The 18,084-nt window shown below is 42.8% G+C and overlaps 1 protein-coding gene across 3 annotated transcripts in view; it reads left to right on the plus strand.

Annotated features, from left to right (window-relative positions):
- Positions 1-18,084, plus strand: part of NAV2 (neuron navigator 2) — a gene marked incomplete at its 5' end in the record, with an annotated part of 366,989 nt that overhangs the window by 163,913 nt on the left and 184,992 nt on the right. For 2 of the 3 annotated variants that reach the window (XM_082283275.1, XM_082283276.1), the window contains one exon: positions 3,854-4,111. The exons of the other annotated variant lie outside the window; for it this stretch is intronic. In XM_082283275.1, the coding sequence (XP_082139401.1) occupies positions 3,854-4,111 (258 nt within the window). Of the gene's footprint in view, positions 1-3,853; positions 4,112-18,084 lie in introns of those variants that run through there. 3 annotated transcript variants of the gene reach the window in all.

The raw sequence follows: 18,084 nt of genomic DNA on the forward strand, positions 1-18,084 counted from the left end.
GAATTCACATTAACGCTTTGGTGAAGAATGTGTCCATTTCACTGATTTGGCAGAATAGCTGTCAGGATCATGGACTGAGTGTATTCAGATGGCATCATCCTCAGTAGGCAGGACTGCACACTGAGAAATCAGTAAGATTCCCTTAAGTGTCCAAAGGAACTGTGGAATATTCAATCCACCATCATCAAAGGATCAGATTCCATAATTGTTAAAGGAGCAATGAAAGGAATCCTTTTCTTTTGGTCAAATTAACTTAGTGGCTGTTTTGGTATCCTGTAACCTAGCCAGTTTTCCAAGATAGAAACAGAACAACAAGAACTGGCAAGTTGGGTGCAGCAGGGATTGGTGGCCTGAACCTCATAAAATGTGTAAGTTTTAGAAAAACAGAATATAAAGCTTGTCAGTTAGATCTTCCAATAGCTTTTAAACCTTACTGTATTTTATTACAGACCTAAAATTAGCCTGGTTTTCAGGCCTGGATCTTTTTCAAGGTGTTCATACTGGAGCCCAACCTTCTCTTAGCCAGCAAGGCTGAGTTCTCAGCATGGAACAATGGAAATGGTGTTGGAGCATTTGACACATTTCTGCTCCAAGGACTACCAGTCCTCTCAGATGGTAAATGTACCTTCTTTATTGAATTGTAGGGTTTTGAAATTTTCTCTATAGCTGTGTTTAAGCTGACATTGTGCACAGTTACGACAGAACATTAGAAGATTTGTCTCAGTGGGATCTCAATGAGATGGATGAAGAGGGATGTGCATTTTTCCATCTGAAATTGGTGGATAAAGAGATTGAGGTGGAAGAAGTTACTTAAAAAACCAGCTACCATAAAATTTACCCTTTTGTAGTTTCTACAAAACAGCCTGCAGAACTGGTACATGTGAAAGCAGATGTGCTGAAAAATTCCAGCAACAGCCAAAACTCAGCAGGTGAGCTTTATGTGTACTGTGGGAACTTGAATTACATTTTACACTGCAACGTTGAGGAAGAATAGTACTTTATAATAAGTAGAGCACAATTTCTGACTTTAATTTTTAGTTCTGCCATTTAGTCACTGTGTAACCTTGGGTCAGTCATTGAAGATGACATCTGCAGAAGGATCCAGCAATGCTGTCTTCATCCTGGACACACCTACAATACAATCCAAGAAATGCCTCAGTTTTCTATGTGAAAGAGTCTCAGATCTAAAAACCTGAGGTTTGCATCTTTAAAACTTCCTCCAAAGACAGAGTGTTAAATAGGCAGGTCCCAGCTCCCCTTGACATGAGTGATTGAGCATGATTGAGCCTTCCTTCCCTGAGCACTGCTCACAGCCTGGATGGAGCAGGGGCCATGGGGCTGGGCTTCCTCTGTCCTACTGAGTAGCTTCACCCAGTGTGTATTTCAAATACTTCAAGTGTAGGTTCATTGCTTCTCTGGATGCTGCATCCCTGGAAGCGTTCAAGGCCAGGTTGGATGGGGCTTTGAGCAACCTGGACTAGTGGAAGCTGTCCTGCCCATGGCAGGGAGGTTGGAACTGGATGATCTTTAAGATCACTTCCAACCCAAACCACTCTCTCCTTGCTGGTATCACTCTTTCCACCCAGGCACTGGTTGAGGGGTTCAGTATTTGGGGAGTGGATGAGGTGAGAATAAGGAGCCGAAGGAAGCGGCCCTACTCGGGAAATAAAGCAATTAACTGGGACTGTGATGAGGTTGTGATTTAAATGCTCCTTTTGCTTCCATGTCTCGTGTTGCTTTTGTGAATATTATTCTGAGGCACCCTCCCTGTAGTCATAGAATTGTTAAGGTTGGAAAAGACCTCCAGGATCATCAAATCCAACTGTTAACCCAGCACTGCCATATTACCACTAAACCATGTCCCCAAGTGCCATATCCATGTGTTTTTTGAACGCTTCCCTGAGCAGCCTGTTCCAATGCCTGACAATCCTTTCTGTGAAGAAATTTTTCCTAATATCTGATCTAAACCTCCCCTGGCACCACTTGGCCATTTCCTCTCCCCCTGTCACTTGTAACTTGGGAGCAGAGCCCGACTCCCACGTGACTACTGTCTCCTTCCAGGGGGTTGTAGAGAGTCAGAAGGTCACCCCTGAGCCTCCTTTTCTCCAGGCTGAGCCCCCCCCCAGCTCCCTCAGCCGCTCCTCATCAGACTTGTGCTCCATTCCCAGCTTCATTCCCTTCTCTGGACTCATTCCAGCCCCTCGATTTCTTTCTTGTAGTGAGGGATAAGTCAAAACCTTTGCCTGCCCTTACAGACCTGCTGAAAATTGGGCACTGTGGCATTGCATATCTTGGTGCTGAAGCTCCCCATACAGTCTGAAGGCATCTCTTGGTGCCTTGATTTGCACACTGATAGCCTTCCACTGTCCAGGATGGTGCAGGTGTGTGCAGGAACAGGAACATGTGCGGCTCTGAAATGTGTCAGGATACACAGGAATGGGGGATCCGGGGGTTGTAACGGATCCTGGCATCCACAGAGCAGCGTGAAGAGGAACCTGCGACACTGAAAGGCTCCCCAAAGCCAAGTGTTGCTAAAATAGGGCCGGATTACTCACTGTGCTTATTCAAATTCCTGTTGATGCTGGCAGCGGCAGTTCTTCCCGAAAAGCCACGAACAATGAGTCACCTCCAGGTGTTTTGATTTGAATTTTTTTTTTTTTTTTCAAATTTCAAAAAGAAACCGCTCCGTGTCGCGCCCCCGGAGCATCCCTCCAGACCCCTCCGCCCCGCGGGTCTCCCTGCCCGCCGCGGGAGCCGAGGCCGCTCCTCCCCCTGCGGAGAGAGGGAGAGATTTCTTCGTTATTTATTTATTTTTTTTTGTTCCTGCTCGGAGCGGGCAGGACCAATCCGGGGTCCGCCCTGCCCGCTCGGAGCCGGCGGGGCCGGGCAGCCGCCGCCTCCCTCCCGGCTGGTCCCGGCCCCCCCGGGATGCGCCGAGCAGCGCCGGGCGGGAGCCCGCTCCACTGCGGGAGGGAGCATGAGCTGCCGGCTGCTTTCCCTTCCCTCTCACAGCTGAATCGCTTTCATTTTAAATTTTTTCTCTCTCTCTCTCCCCCCCCCCCCCTCCAGCTTTTTATGCTCAGCACTGGGGGAGCCGGGAGATTTTGTGGCCACTGATATATTTTGATTTAAAATCGCTGTCAGTGGACGTTTCTCCTTCTGCTCCGGCATCGTTGTCCTGTTCACAGCTGTTTAGGCTTAAGAAGCTTGATTCTCTAAGGCTCGTATCCAAGGGCATCAGTCATTAACACACTGAGCTACATCTGCTTCTTGGCTAAGACTGAAGAAAGACATCTTAAGCTGGAAATCCTGCTCGCTCACTCTCTAGTGCGTACGGAAGGGGAAGCATATGCAGCAGCAGGTTCCCTTTTTTTTTTTTTTTTTTTTTTTTTTTTTTTTTTTTTTTTTTTTTAAATTCGAAAGGCTGCCTCACTTTGGAGATGCAGTGACAAGATAATGCAGTGAAAGTCTCTCATTTCCAGGCAAGAAAATTGCAGGAGTCAGATAGAGAAAGGAAGGAACAAGTTACAGAGCAGAAATAGGAAAGAGGACAGTGGTAAAGAACTGAAAATAAAATTAGAGGAAACAGGTGGAAGGCTGGCATAAAGCTGGGCAATATTTTAGGCTGAAAGTGGTGTGGTTTTTTTTCTTTTTCCCTTTCTTTTTTTTTTAAGTTTTTTTAAATTGGTTTTATTGCTGATTTTAAGTTCTTAGCTGATTTTGGAGGTCTCTGCAGTGACCAGGCTGCTTTAGAGTAGAACAGCTTCCTAGTGTGTCCTTTTCTCTCTCCCTGCCTGCTGTCTCTGCTGTTGCTGCTGCTGACAGAAACGTGTTAGGAGAACAGAAAGAGAAAATGCCAGCCATCCTGGTAGCCTCCAAAATGAAATCGGGACTACCTAAACCCGTACACAGCGCTGCTCCAATCCTGCATGTTCCAACGGCCAGGACCATCCCACAGCCCTGTTACCTGAAGTTTGGGAACAAGGTGGAGGTGACGAAGCCATTGTATTCCAGCCAGATTCCTCTCAAATCTTCCAATGGACAAGAAAACGCAGGAGATGGCCTCCCAGCAAGGAAGAGTAGCTCGGTAGAAAATGGATTTGACACACAGGTTAGCAGGCACCAAATCCTGGGGAGGTGTATGTGAGAATTTATTTCTGTGCTGAGAGCATGCAGCAGGTTTTCTGGGGTAAACAGCAGTGTGAGAAGGGATGTGCATGTGTGTGTGTGCTAGCATCTGTCTGCAGTGGTGGGATGTTTTATATTCCACATAGTGACATGTGTAATTCTGTCAGCATGATGGAGCTGATGGTGGGGTGCTGAGGGATGGGGCTGCATGTGCTGCTTGCCTGTGCTACCTTCTCTGTTGCCTTTGCTTGAACTTGGGGGGATTTACAGGAGGGAGATGGTAGAGATGTTGTTTGTGGGGTGTGTTCTTTGTGTGCTTGCTGTAGGTGCTAAGTGAAAGGGCTGACTCGTGTGCCTGGGCTGGGGGAGGATTGCTGGTTGTCATGAATGTGTTTTGTGTTCGGTCATGTACTGTACCAGAGCACTAGTTGTGTGAACATTCTGTGTTTGTAGCTGTGTGGGGAGTGAATGGGAGGCAATGCTTGATGCTAGATTACAATATGCATGTCATTCAGTGCAGCTAAATTAAACAGATTATGTAGGAAATGAACACTTAAGTGGAATTGCCTGTGTAATGCTGTACGTGCATGACATCATAGATGCAGCACATCGTCAATACACCTATTTCAGGTTTCCCTTTAACCTGTGTCAGTCTTCTAATGTATTTTTATATATGCTGCGTGCTGCATAGGGAGGAGAAATGTATGTTCCTCAGCTGGTTTAATTTCTGTGGGCAGGGTGAGGTTGTCAGCATGGCTGGGACTGCCCTGCACTGCTGTGCCCCGGTTAGCTCTGCAGCAGCGTGGGCACAGCGTGTGTGTTACTGTGCTACGGAGGGAGCAGAGCAGATGGGCTGCTGCAGCAAGCACAATTGATTGCTGTGGTACAGAGATGGCTGTACAGCCCTGTGATGTATTTTGGCAACAGCCATATATGTTACATGCTGCTTCTGCCAATATCCGAGCCCGGTGGAAGGTGATACCATTATGCTGAGAGAGGGAAACGATGACAGATAGTCTACCTGGTTTTTCCCTTCTTTGAGGAATAATGGATCATCCCTACCACCTAGATTCTGAAATCTGTGGCCTCCTAACCCTGTTCCCTTCAGATGAGTGTGCCTACTGATTGGGGCATGTTTGACCGCTTGCCCCGATTTCAGGATATGCTGCACTTTCATTGCTGGTAGACAGGGTGACGTACTGAGCTGCTCAGGCCAGACAGATAGGACTGGAGCAGTTCCTGAGGGATTGAGAGCAGGAAAAGAAGACAGCCAAGCATTGATGCAGGGTAGTGGCAGCAGACAGACCAACCTGTGCATCACATCTTGCCCTTACAAGAGAATCAAGTGCTCTCTCTCACTTGTGCCTGCGTCTGTCCTTGTGATTATGAAAGGTCAGCAAAATCTCATTATCTGCTCCCCTTTCTCTCACACATGCCATGGTTTCTGCATAGAAATCTTCATTGCTGAAAAAGTGGTTGTTATTCAGAAACACTTTCTCATCTTGTAACAGATTATGCTCACAGAGATCCTGCCAGTGGGAGCTCTTTGCAGTAGTAAGGGCAACACTATGGTGGTTTTAACCCTTACAGTGATGTGGAACAAACCCCATGTTTTGTAGCATGATGGTGAAAGGGTCTTGATGCTAACTTGTTATACTTGAACAGGGAGTGATTTTGGCTAAAGAAATGTCAGATAATTTTGCGTTTTTAATTACTTCAGCATCAGGAGAGATCTTAAGCTTTGTATTCTCAGTAACCTCCTCTGGCTGGCAGTCTGAGCAGATGACCAGCACCTTTTAAGGTGTGAATCAGTGAGGCTTTTTTCACTGTCTATTTTCTTGAATAAACACAGTCATTTTTTTGTTGGTCTTATTGATCCAGCTTTGATCCTTTGTCCACAAAAGCAGTGCAGGGTTTTGCCATTCAAGGAATTGCCATTTGGAATGCCAGTTGATATCTAGAGGGAGATTTTTCCAGATGTGTTGTATCAAGGGCACTGTTCGTTCCTTTTCCTGCTGTTCCTCCCTGCCAAGGGAGGAGGAACAGGATGGATAGACAGCTGCCAGGTGATATGTCAGCACTGAAGTACTTTTATCTTGGAAGACCTTCAGCTGCATTCAGGTATAGAAGTGCTTTCTGATAATGTGCCTGGTAAGGTTTAGTCTTGAACACTGCACCAGGTCTGGATATCTTGAGAATCTGAGGGTGGTCACTTTGCTTCTCTGGGTGGTTTATCTGAAGCACCAATGTGACCCTCACCATTTTACTGTGCAGGCACCTGGCATCACCTGTGAGGGAGGGAAGTTATATTCTTACAGTAGACTTCAGAGTTTGGATCCACAAGTTGGACCAATGCCAATTATTTTGGCACCTATCATCTGTAGATCTTGGTCCCTGTGCAGAATTTTCAGCCCACAAGGAAGGACATCATATCCTCCCTCCTGTGTGGGCGGAGGGAGAATGAGAGAGAGATTGTATCACTTGGATCAATTCTCTTGGTTCTGGGAGCATTTCAAGGAGTTGTTCTTAATCCCATTAAAGTGGGTCCTTTTTGCACTACATAATACAAAATTTAGTGGCTTATTTGATTGATTATTCTGGAGAAGAGGCTGTGTCTAGTGCATAGTCCAGAAGCCACCATGTGAGGGTACCAGACCATGTTCTCATGCTGGGTTAGCATGTTTCAAGCCACTTACACACCACTGCAAAGCTTCATGAGCTTTTTCGGTGCCAGGTGGTACCTTTCTTGAACCTGATTCTTCAGGGAATATGAGTACTGTAGGTGGTATTCATTAAAGTACCAATTAAAAAAAAAAAAAAACTTGCTGAAAATAAAGATGTCCTGTCCTGCTCGCAAATGTGGTATCAGTGAAAACTTCTAAATGTTTTGCTAATTTCGTTCCTCTTGATATGGTTTTACATGTGTAAGCTGGATTTTATAACTGGAAATTTCGTGCCTTAAGGCCTTATAAGGGCAGTGTGTTTTTTAAAATACTGTGCAATTTATAAAAAGCATACTTCAGAGTATTTCAGAGGCACTTTCCAAAGAAAGGTCTGAGGGTTTTAGCATCAAGCCCAGTGTAGATGCTAGTAGGAAATCTTAGGTCGATGAATCATGGCAGTATCATTCCTGTTTTACTGTTACTGATATACACACTCTGTTTTTCCATATTAAATCCCCTGTGTTGTGCACAACGGTAACCGACTGTTGCACTGGTGCTTATTTTGTCTAATTTGAAAACACCGCCAATAAATTGTACCCATCTTTAGAGAGAATTGTTTTGGAAATATTTAACTTAGTTACCAGAGAAACTTCCATCGAGTAGATAGCAAGATTGTGATCTCTCATCTACAAAATGGTATTTCTCAGTGATTCTGAAAAAGTTGGATGCATTTGGCTACTAAATTTGCATTAGTTATTTGAGAGAGAAGTCATTGCCAGTTAGCAGTCTGTGGGCATGGTATGATTGTTCGTGCAGATGCAAGAAGGAAGATGCCATACAGGCATAGAGTCTGCTGCCATGTTATTGTGAATGTCACTGAAGGAGATCGTGGATTTAATTACTGTAGTTATTGCTGCTAGGTTGTATTCTCCTGCTTCTTGATTTTTTTTCTCCAGAGAACCTAGAAAATAATCACTGTTTGTATCTGCAGTAACTGAAGCAGGACTAAAGGCACCAGGACCTTGCTAAATGGTTGGTCCCACCCTTCCACTAAAACATTTCAAGTTAAGAGACATCTGTTTAACCTGGGTTTAAAATACATATGTTCAGCAATTACCCGTAATTGTGCTTAGTTTGGCTGGGAGGGGTGGGGGTAGGAATTTGTATTTCTTTGCAAACTTCTTTGCAATATTCATTTGCTGAAAACCGGACAATTGCCCTCTCCTGGTGGACCTGGCAGGCAGGTGCTCACTGGCTGTGATGTTCTCCTTCACTTTTCTCTTTCCCTGCACTAGACAAAGCCTAGGATTTCTAGAACTCTTGCAACTTCTTGTGCTATCTACTGAACATTTTCAGTTTCCCTAGACTCCTTTTTTTAAAGGAATTCAGTTTAAAACTGCTTAGATGTCATTGTCTGAAACAAGCTATCTTGCTCAGCTAGATTTTTCTTCATATTGTTTTCCCAGTTTGTGAAGATCTTGTTGAGTTGGGCAGCCTGGATCTGGGGTGGTCTGGTTCTGAGGTGTTCTAGATGTCCCGGTTTTCTAGTCTTACACTAGATTTTTCTCCTAGTGATTTAGTTCTTCTTTCCTAATTTGTCAAGGTCATCTACACCTGGGGTGTGCTCCAAATGCATTTGCCACACCTGTCGAGATTAAAAACATCTCTGTTTTTTTCCTCATTGCCCATTCTGTGGTCCAAGTAATGACAAGGGTATGGAAGCTCCGTTACAACTCCCCACAAATAAATCTAGTGGATAGCCATTCCCAGGTTGGTGGCATGCTGCTGGCACGTTCCAGGGAGTTTTTCAGTCAGCTGTGCACTGCTCTCAAACTGATTAACTTAATAGGTTCCTCCAGTTTTTTTCCACACTTCAAATTTAGGCTCACATCAACTGATGAGCCACACGTGCCCCATGATCTGCTGGCTATCAGTTTCCCTTCTCTGCCTCACTCCCCTTGTGCTCATGCCATTAGCAATCCAAATGAAGCCACATAATTCAGATACTAGTAATTACTTTTCTATATTTTAATTAACTTTACCAGGAGCTGTTTAAACCTCTGTATCACTGTCTTGCTAATGTGAAGCTTCATAGAGAGAAAGATTTATGGAGCATATTGCAGAGAAATTATGCCTTCCCTTCTCACATGCATTAGCCATTTTTGTGTGTGATCCTGGGTTTCACAGTTCTAATGCTGAACCAGCTTGCAGAAGGGACAGAGATCAAGCAAATCTTTATCTGGACCCAATCTAAAGTCAGATGAACATCGATTGGTTTCAGCGCCATCGCGTGAGCTGCCTCAGTGGTGTGAAATTTGGTCTCGCTATGACTGCTGAGCTAATTATAAACGAAATTATGAGAAATGTGGTCAATCATACTGATAACTTTCACATAAAAGATCGCTTTTTGCAATCGGAAGAAACCAAATGGGGTCGCGTTTAGGATGTGAACAAAGGATAGATTTTACTGCAGCTGTGAGAAGCTAAGAAAAGCTATAGAATCAGGTTATCAAAATACATAAGCACAAAATAAATGTGCAATTGGTACTAATGAGCTTGTTCATATGATTATAGTTATGTACCTAAGTACATTCCTACAAAAAGGCCTGTGCTGTATCTTCCTTTATGATGGACTCTTTTTTTACACACTGTAAGCAATTTGAGGCTATCGAGTAGCCAAATTCTTCTTCTAGTTATGATTACAGTGGGTTTGATATATTTTTAGATACATAATGAAAAATATTTAATTGTTGGGAGGTTGCTCCAGATGAAGTGTTCCCAGATAGATAACAAGGAAACAATTCCAAAGTTGTTTTATTGTGATGATTAACATGGATTTTTCAGTGTTTTGTCTTTTCATATAAAGAGCTACCTTTTCTAAAGCTCTGCATTTGAACAACAAGTGTAACATTGCACTATAAATTCAGGAGGTTCCTTAATCATTGGGTTTTCATTTAGAATATGCAAAGGGTTACTTGCACTCAAAGTTCCATTTGTTTTTTTATCATACTGGAAAATGTGGGTTTTTTCCCCCCTCTTACTTTTGACAGTCTATCTAACTATCTGGCTTGAAAATTGGCATATGCTTAACCTAAGAGCACCCCTTAGAGGTAGGGATATCGTTCTTATTTTATGGAGACCATTTATTAAATGAGTGTCTGAGGCACAAAGAAATTTAGCCAAGGTTACAAAGTCCGCAGTTCTCTAGAAAATTACTAGCTAGTCCCCTGATACTAGATTATCTTTCTCCTTTGCTGCTACTTGTTAACAGCTCAAAATGCTCATGCATATGGTGTCTGTGTGTTCTCCTTCTGTCCTTGAAACTGTTAACTTACTCCATGAAGTTGAATTTCTTAAGTGAACACTCTCACTTTCTTTGTCCCTGTTTTAGCAAGTGATTTTTATCACCTTCTGCTGTGACACTTGATGCACGGTGACACCCAAGCAGAAAGAGGTACAAGGATATTAGTAGAGAAGAAAACAGATACTGCTTTTGAAATCTGCTGGCACTGAACCTGAGCTTTAGTTCTCAAAAAGAAAAAAAAAAAATCAAATTGTAAAGGGGTCTGGTAAACAAATCATGAACCTTTCCCAAGTTTCAAGTATCTGAGAAGTACCAAAAAGAAATAAAATGATGAGACCAACACCACTTGTGCTCTTTTTGCCTATCCAGATGGTATCAGAAAAGAAAGCCTTTATTGATTGAGATAGCATGGATTAAGTTCTGGGTTTTGGAAATTAAGGATAATTGGTAATTGGTATTGGCTGGTTTTAATTTCCTTTTAAGAGTCCTTTGAGAAACATTGTCTACTCTGTAATTTCACTGTCCAGATTGTCTCCTCACTAGGTTTAAATCTCTGAATAATTTGTACAGTATTTTAATGCTTCTAGCCTACAAGTTCCCTGTTCTTACCAAAGTGTAAGAAATTAAGGAGGTGCTTAAAACAATAATTATTTTGCTTGAACTTATTAAATTTGCAACAGAATAAATATTGTAAGTGCTGTTTAAGAAGATACATTTGTGAATTAAGCAATAGCTGGGCCTTTAATGAAAGGATGTGTGTTCTGCTCTTGACCTTTTTTCCTATTTGTTATTTTGCTTCTTGAAGCCTTGGAGCTAAACTTTCTACTTTTTATTTTGGTATAAATCAAGAGATGCTCTTAAAACTTTAACCCATTAATCTATTTTTTCCTTGCAGCAAACTGTAGAATCTCATTCTTCTGAGAAATTCACCTGGCTAAAAATACCCTGCTTTAGTGTTATTTTTAGAAACATCTATATTTGAAGTATATAAATGGTTAGATATTATGTGTATTATTAGACATGAACTGTTGGTACATTTTGTAACAGGAAGCTGCTGGTTTTCCATTCACCAAGAACTGGAATTCAGTCAAACACTTGGCACTTAGTTGTATGCCTCTAATTTTATCTGTAAATTGTTTTTTCTGAAATAGTTTGTGGAAACAGTCTCAGTTTCTTCAGTTTTGCAAAGCATAGGCATGGAAATAACTGCTAAAACTTAAAACAAATAAACCACCTATTAAAATAAATGAGAAAACAGGTCACTTCTTATTTTAAAACAGGCTGAGATCTGAAGTTTTATTCTCATTCCACCTATTTTTGCCTCTTGAAAGTATTTTTGGGTGTGTTACCCTTGGATTATTTTTCATTTTAATTTTGGGTTATTTTAGAATTTGAAGCAATGTGTGGGAAAACAATGCCTGAAAGGAAAAAAATACCCAAATTCTTTATTTGAAAATGCACTTTTACCAGGACTTTTTCTCCTGTGCATGTTGAGTTTTGGACTGTCATATTATCATATTTTGACAATGTCTTGTTTACTTGCATTTTTTTAGCCTGTGTTCATCTCTTGGACGTTTCCTTAAGTCCTTTCCCCTGTGTGTTTTATTTTGTCTCTACAGCTGTGGCTACAAGTTGCCGTATCCTTTTCTTTCACAGTTGGAAGGAGTCCCTAATTGTCTTTATTTTACCTGACATGTCACTGATATTGGTCCATTTCTTCTGTCTTGTCCTTTACGTAATGACAGCCATAGTATAATCCAAAAGTACCTTGGCATTACTGGGCTGTGAAGCCTTCTTGGAGAAACCCAGAGATGTTTGTCTCACCTGCTGAACAAAGTGACCTAGTTATACACATTCAGGCTTTCTCATGAAAAATGTAATCCATAAATAAATAAAAACCCTAACCCAGCCCTTGACAGGCTGGCTTACTCTCTGGCTGCTGCAGTAGCTTTTCTCAGTGCTGGGGTCTTGTTGGCTTGGTTCCACTTTCTCCAAACCAAAGGGTTGAACCAACTTCCCTAACATTTCCATGTTCTCCCTCATCTCCCAGGTAACACTGTAGGAGCTGACAAGGCCTTTTAGCCAAAGCAGCTAGACTTTTCAGAGTTCTTTAGGAAGAACATCTTCTAGAACAGCTGTCTGAGGACACCCATGCTTTGCTCTTGGGAGAAGTGGAAGAGGTGTGTGATAGGCTGGAATTCTAATTTTATGTATTTTATGCCTCATGGAGTGACATTCTCAGTTGTGAAGACTGTTGTAGTCGTACCTTTTTGTGTCATGCAATGAGGGGATCTTCCCTGATAGGATTGCTTATCTTCTGCTGGAAATGCTGACCAGAAATTATTATACTGTCTTTTTCTGCCATCTGTTAATTCTATATACTTGCCCATTGGTAGAACAAAATGAATACCCTGGTGGGATTTCATGTTGCTGGTCTAGCTTGTGTGACATTTTATGGTGAGTATGGGTACTGAGACTTTGTTACACTTGTATATTTTGAAACAAATATTTAGAAGCAGATTCCTGTTTTCTTTAGCCATCTCCACTTGAGCCATGCCCACTGTTGGAAACTACAGGTAACTTCAGTACTGACATTTTGATCCACGAAGATCAATGGGCAACTTTGATTGCAGCTGATGGAGACTATAATTAGTGGATCAGTCTGGTGAGACGAATTTGATTCCACTTTAAATTATTCTCCATTTGCCAGAGCCCTATGGATATTTAAGTCTTCAAAAGTGGTCAAGAAATGTAACATGTTGTTTCAAGATCGAATGTGCATTTACCATTTTATGCAATAGCTTAGAAATGGCTTTTGCTTTTCTTGCTCAATAACCAGGGATCAGTCTGCTTCTCAGGACAGCCACATGTATTCCAGACTTGTCTGGGGCTTAACTGGGATGGATTATTTTGGGAAGGAGTATTTTTGGCATTGCTGCATCTTACTCCTCTGGGATGGGCTGGGGAGCACACAGGGGTCTGATCCTCCATGGTAATGTGCCAGATGGGCATTGCCAAAGAAAGCTGGCAGAAAGGTGCCAGGTCCTCTAGCACGGAGCTGGAAAGTGGAGGCAGCAGCATCCTGTTCATCCCTACAGAGCCTCTCCAGGGAAATTGTAATGAATTTGCTTTATTTCACTGAATTAAACCGCTTTCTGTTTTTCAAGAGGGAAGAGCAGTGGTTGCCTAGGATCCTGTTTCCAAGCAGTCAGATACCAACTTCCCACATTGCAGCAATGTAGATTTTCCTTTCCTGCCTGTAAGATGCCTTTTGGCCTTTCCCTGGTAGGGTTTGGACCATGTGGGGTGATGGGTGGTGCAGCCACCAAGATGCAATGTTGTGTGGTGGATGTTGTGCCCATGGGTCACCACCACTGGTGGGTTGGTTTACCAGGTTGGATTAGCAAGGCAGTTTACCTTATTTTTGATGCAAGAATGAATTCCACCTTCCCCTTGTTGAGCAGGTCAACAAGGAACCTGAAATAGTAATTTTTAAAAGTCTGTGGAGCTCCTAGACTTCTTAATAGCAGATCCTTCACTCTCCTTTCAGTGTTTCAGCTTTGTGCTGAAACTTAATCTCTTGGTCACAGCAGTGTGAACTAAGAAAGATTTAGCCCTCTTTATTGCCTCCTGAGTGCTCTCAGGTTCAGCAGAAGAGGGTTTTGTGTTGAATAAATACAGATTTTCATCTGTTCCCTTTACAGTCTGAGAAATATCCACTGGTGTTGGACATGATGGAGGGGACTGATGCCATCCTTGGCTGCTGTGTCAGCGTTTCTGAGCTGTTGACCCGTCAGATCCACTCAGTGTTTATTGTGCAGCATTAAGCAAAGAGAGATTTGAAATTTCAGTGTTCCACTGGCAAATAATTGAATTTTAAATAATTTTTCAGTGGTTCTTAGTAGCATATATAAATGGATTTTCAACGGATAAAAGCCCCAGGCTTTCCATGCTCATGGGTGTGTTTTGGTCATGCAGACAATACTTGTGGTGGAAGGAAGCTCTTGCAAACCATCTTGTGAATAGCTGCAGCATCACTCAGAGCCACTACCCACCCTGCCTCCTCCTCTCCTCCCTGACAGCAGCTGAAATGGCAGGGCTTGGTTTGGCCAGTACTTTGCATCGTTTGCAGCAGTGCTGCTGAATGCTGGGCTGGAATGGGTGGGAGCTCAGCTAATTTGCATGATTTAAAATGCCAGCTCGGTTTAATGTAGAGCAGCTGATATATGCTTAACTCCTTCAGGAAAAAACTTAATACCAGCAGATCGCATTATCCAGGGCTACGCTACACATATTGATTTATTTATTAATTTATCCCTTCTCCTCGCTGCTTCCTAGAACGTTTGTAAAGATCATTTGTGCGCGGCTGGCGAAGGGCTCTGCTCACTGCTGATATTTCTGTATCTTGCAGAGTTCACAAAGCAATTGGTCCCACCGTGTGACAAATAACTTGTTGCAACTCCTGAGCATCCACTTACACACTGACCTTAGCTGATAGGACTCTAAATTAAGATGTGTCATGGTGAAGGGTGGTGAGATTAGTTGGAAGAGGGACAGGTGTAGAGGCCTGGATTATGGGGATTACTGCATACTCAATTTCTTAAGGTTAAATTTCAAGGTTGAAAATGGCTAATTCCACAATTATGGAATTAGGATATGCTGTGCCATTCCTCTGGGTGCTGTGCCGGCAGCCAGAGTCACCTTGTGAGGGAAGGAGGACTTGGAGGATCAAAGAATTCCTTTGCTCCCCTGAAATAATTAGCATAACCTTGGTGAGAGGATGGAGGGAGCATAATCTTTTAATACCAACCTTTCTCAAAATTGACCTTGTCACAGGCAGATTCAGCCTCTCACAGAGAAACAGATGTGTGGTAGAGTCACTCTTACTGCATCAGAAATGCTGGCACCGTATCTCATCCTCTGCCAAAATTCTCTTTGCCTTTCCCTGGGTGATCAGCTGCTTACGCCAAAGACTTTGAACATGCCTTTGGGTGAGCTGTGGGATATTGATGGACTTTACAGAATCAGGGCTTCCTTAAGGCACTTAAAATGGAGCTTTCTCTTCCTCTGGAAATTCTTTATTCTGTCAAGCTTTCGCTGAGTTTTCTCATGAAACAACAGTTTCAGATGGTCACTTTTGAAGACCTTCATCAGTTTCAAGTGCAAGCCATTAAGCTGGTAGATAAAACATGTGTTAGGTTCTTTTGACGTGGGTAGGTCCTTAAGGGTTGCATCTCAAATTTGAGCATTTCTATTACCCCTTGTAAATCTTTGTGCCAGACAATACCATGTAGTTACTCGGTTGATATCAGTGCTGTGTTTGGTGGATGGGACAGGAAAGTCATGTGGTACAAGAGAAAGGACAAGTCTTCCCTGATGAAAACTGATGATTGTCTTTTTTGTTGTGAAAGGGAAACGTGTAAGAAGATGACCTCCCATAGCCTTCTTCCATGAATGTAGGCAAGATAAATTGTCCTTGGTGATGAAATACTTCATTCTTTCATCTTGTGTTGTCCCTGTGTAAGATCATTAGCATGCCTGCATGCTGTGGAAGATTACAGCCCTGCATTATATAAGCAAATAATTTATGTTGTAGTGTATGCATACTGCAACCAGGTTGAACATCTGAATGTTTTTGATGTATAATATGCTATTAAATTCGGCCATCTGAGAAAAAGCCTTTACTCTTGCAGGCCAAAAATATAGTTAAGCAACATGTATCCATCTTTTAAACAGACAGAAACCAGTTTGTGAGACAGTTGAGAAGGTTCCTTTCTAGCTGAGGTAGAGCAGTGTGGTTTAGTAATTGGTTGTCAGGCACCAGGTCAAAACTTGGAACAAATGAGGCTATTTGTGTTTATCAAGTCTGACTCCAGGCTTCTGGAACAGGAGCAAATCAGGCAACTTTTCATATATGCTGTGTGTGAGAGCTGTCTGTGAATTTGTACATCCTCCCAACCATGTCACTTGGGTGTCTCAAGTATTGTTTGTTTTCTTTTTATAGCTAAAGGATAAGTTTATTTATTTTAATGCTTTGCCATTGGTTAATACAAACTTTTCAAGGATCCAAGCTTGACCTCTAATGCTTATTATTTCATTCCTTGCTATTTTCCACCACAGATATTTTTATTTTGCTGTTGTTAGGACTTTTCCAGCTGGTCAGAAGGTTAGGAAAGCCAATTCCACCAGACTGGACATGCTGTGAAAAAGCTTGAAGAAATGATAAGACTAGTTCTTATGGCACCCTCATTTTGAGCCTTTCTGCCAGGAAGGGTTTCAGTCCTAAAGGGCAGGGAAGATGCAGGGTGAGTCTGTGAGCCACAGGCCATCAGCATCATTGTCACCTCCTTGCTGCCTGCTGCAGTTTGCCACCAGCAACTCCCTTATCTCACAGGTGTTCTGCAGAGATAAATCCATTATAATTCCAAGAGGCTCAGGTAAAGTGATACCTGGAGCCATGAATTACCTTAAATAGCTAACCTTCATGCATGTGTGATCTGGTTTTTTTCTTATTGATCGTTCTTCTTAAGGGAATACTTGAATCAAAGCAAGAGATACTCGATTTAAAGTTCTTTCTGGTAATGATTTAAGGATTTTAATAAAACTTGTGAAAATAGAAGTCACACTGATCGGAGAAGATTCTCAGCTATAAACAGATATCATTACTTTTGGCTGTGCCTTCTGAAAACAGCAATTTATCCTTTATTGCTGAAAATAATTTAAAGAGAAGATGAGAATCGAAGAGCTGCACACGCTATTTCAAATTATAATGAGGAGTTTGTGGGCTGTGGTTTTCCATCTGCACTCCGCTTCCATGCCATCTGCCCACGGGGAGAAAACCATCAGCTGAGAAAACAGGAGGATGTCCTGCATTTAGGCAGCCACAGAACCACCAGTTACACATGAAACCTTGTAAGATTTGTAATGGAACCTGAGCCTGTGATACTACTGCTCTGAAAAGGAAAAGAGGAGTGTAAAAAAAGCCCGTTGAGATTTTGGAGGATGGAAAAAGGAGATTTTAAGCCCCATGAAATGCATGATTGACCATGTTAGTAGAAGCGAGGAATCTGCAGAGTGTTAATTTGTGGTATGTAAAACAGCTGAGAACTATCTGTGAAGGCTGAGATTATGCTAATATATGCAGTCCACATTGCTACTGCAGTTTAAAAATAGCTTCTTTTCTAGAGATCTAGAGCTACTGCATGTTGGCTTTGCATTTAGCTCTGCAAATTTTACCACTTTGAGCAGAGAACAAAGCCTGACTTATGTGATCTTTTTATCACAGAATCACAGAATAGTTAAGGTTGGAAGGGACCTCTGGAGATCATCCAGTCCAACCCCCTGCCGAGGCAGGGTCACTGAGAGCAGATTACATAGGAAGGTGTCCTGGTGGGTTTTGAGTACTTCCAGAGGGGGAGACTCCATGATCTCCCTGGGCAGCCTGTTCAACAGAACCACAGAATATGCTGAGTTGGAAGGAACCCACAAGGATCATCAAGTCCTACTCCTGGCCCTGCACAGCTCCATTCCCAAGAATTCCACTCTGTGCCTGAGAGCACTGTCCAAATGCTTCTTGAACTCTGCTGGCTTGGTGCTGTGATCACTGCCCTTAGGAGCCTGTTCCAGTGCCCAACCACCCTCTGAGTGAAGAACATTTTCCTGATATCCAACCTAAACCTCCCCTGATGCAACTTCAGGCCATTCCCTCAGGTCCTGTCATCTGTCACAGAGCAGAGATCAGTGCCTGCCCCTCCTCCTCCCCTCATGAGGAAGTTGTGACTGTGATGAGGTCTCTCCTCAGTCTCCTCCAGGCTGAACAGACCCAGTGCCCTCACCGCTCCTCATATGGCTTCCCCTCAAGGCCCTTCACAATCCTTGTGGCCTCCTTTGGATGCTCTCTAACAGCTTAATGTCTTTTTTATATTGTGGCACCCAAAACTGCCCCAGCACTCCAGGTGAGGCTGCTCCAGCTCAGAGCAGAGCAGGACA

This window comes from Coloeus monedula, assembly GCF_965178545.1.
Source record: "Coloeus monedula genome assembly, chromosome: 6".
NCBI lineage: Eukaryota > Metazoa > Chordata > Aves > Passeriformes > Corvidae > Coloeus > Coloeus monedula.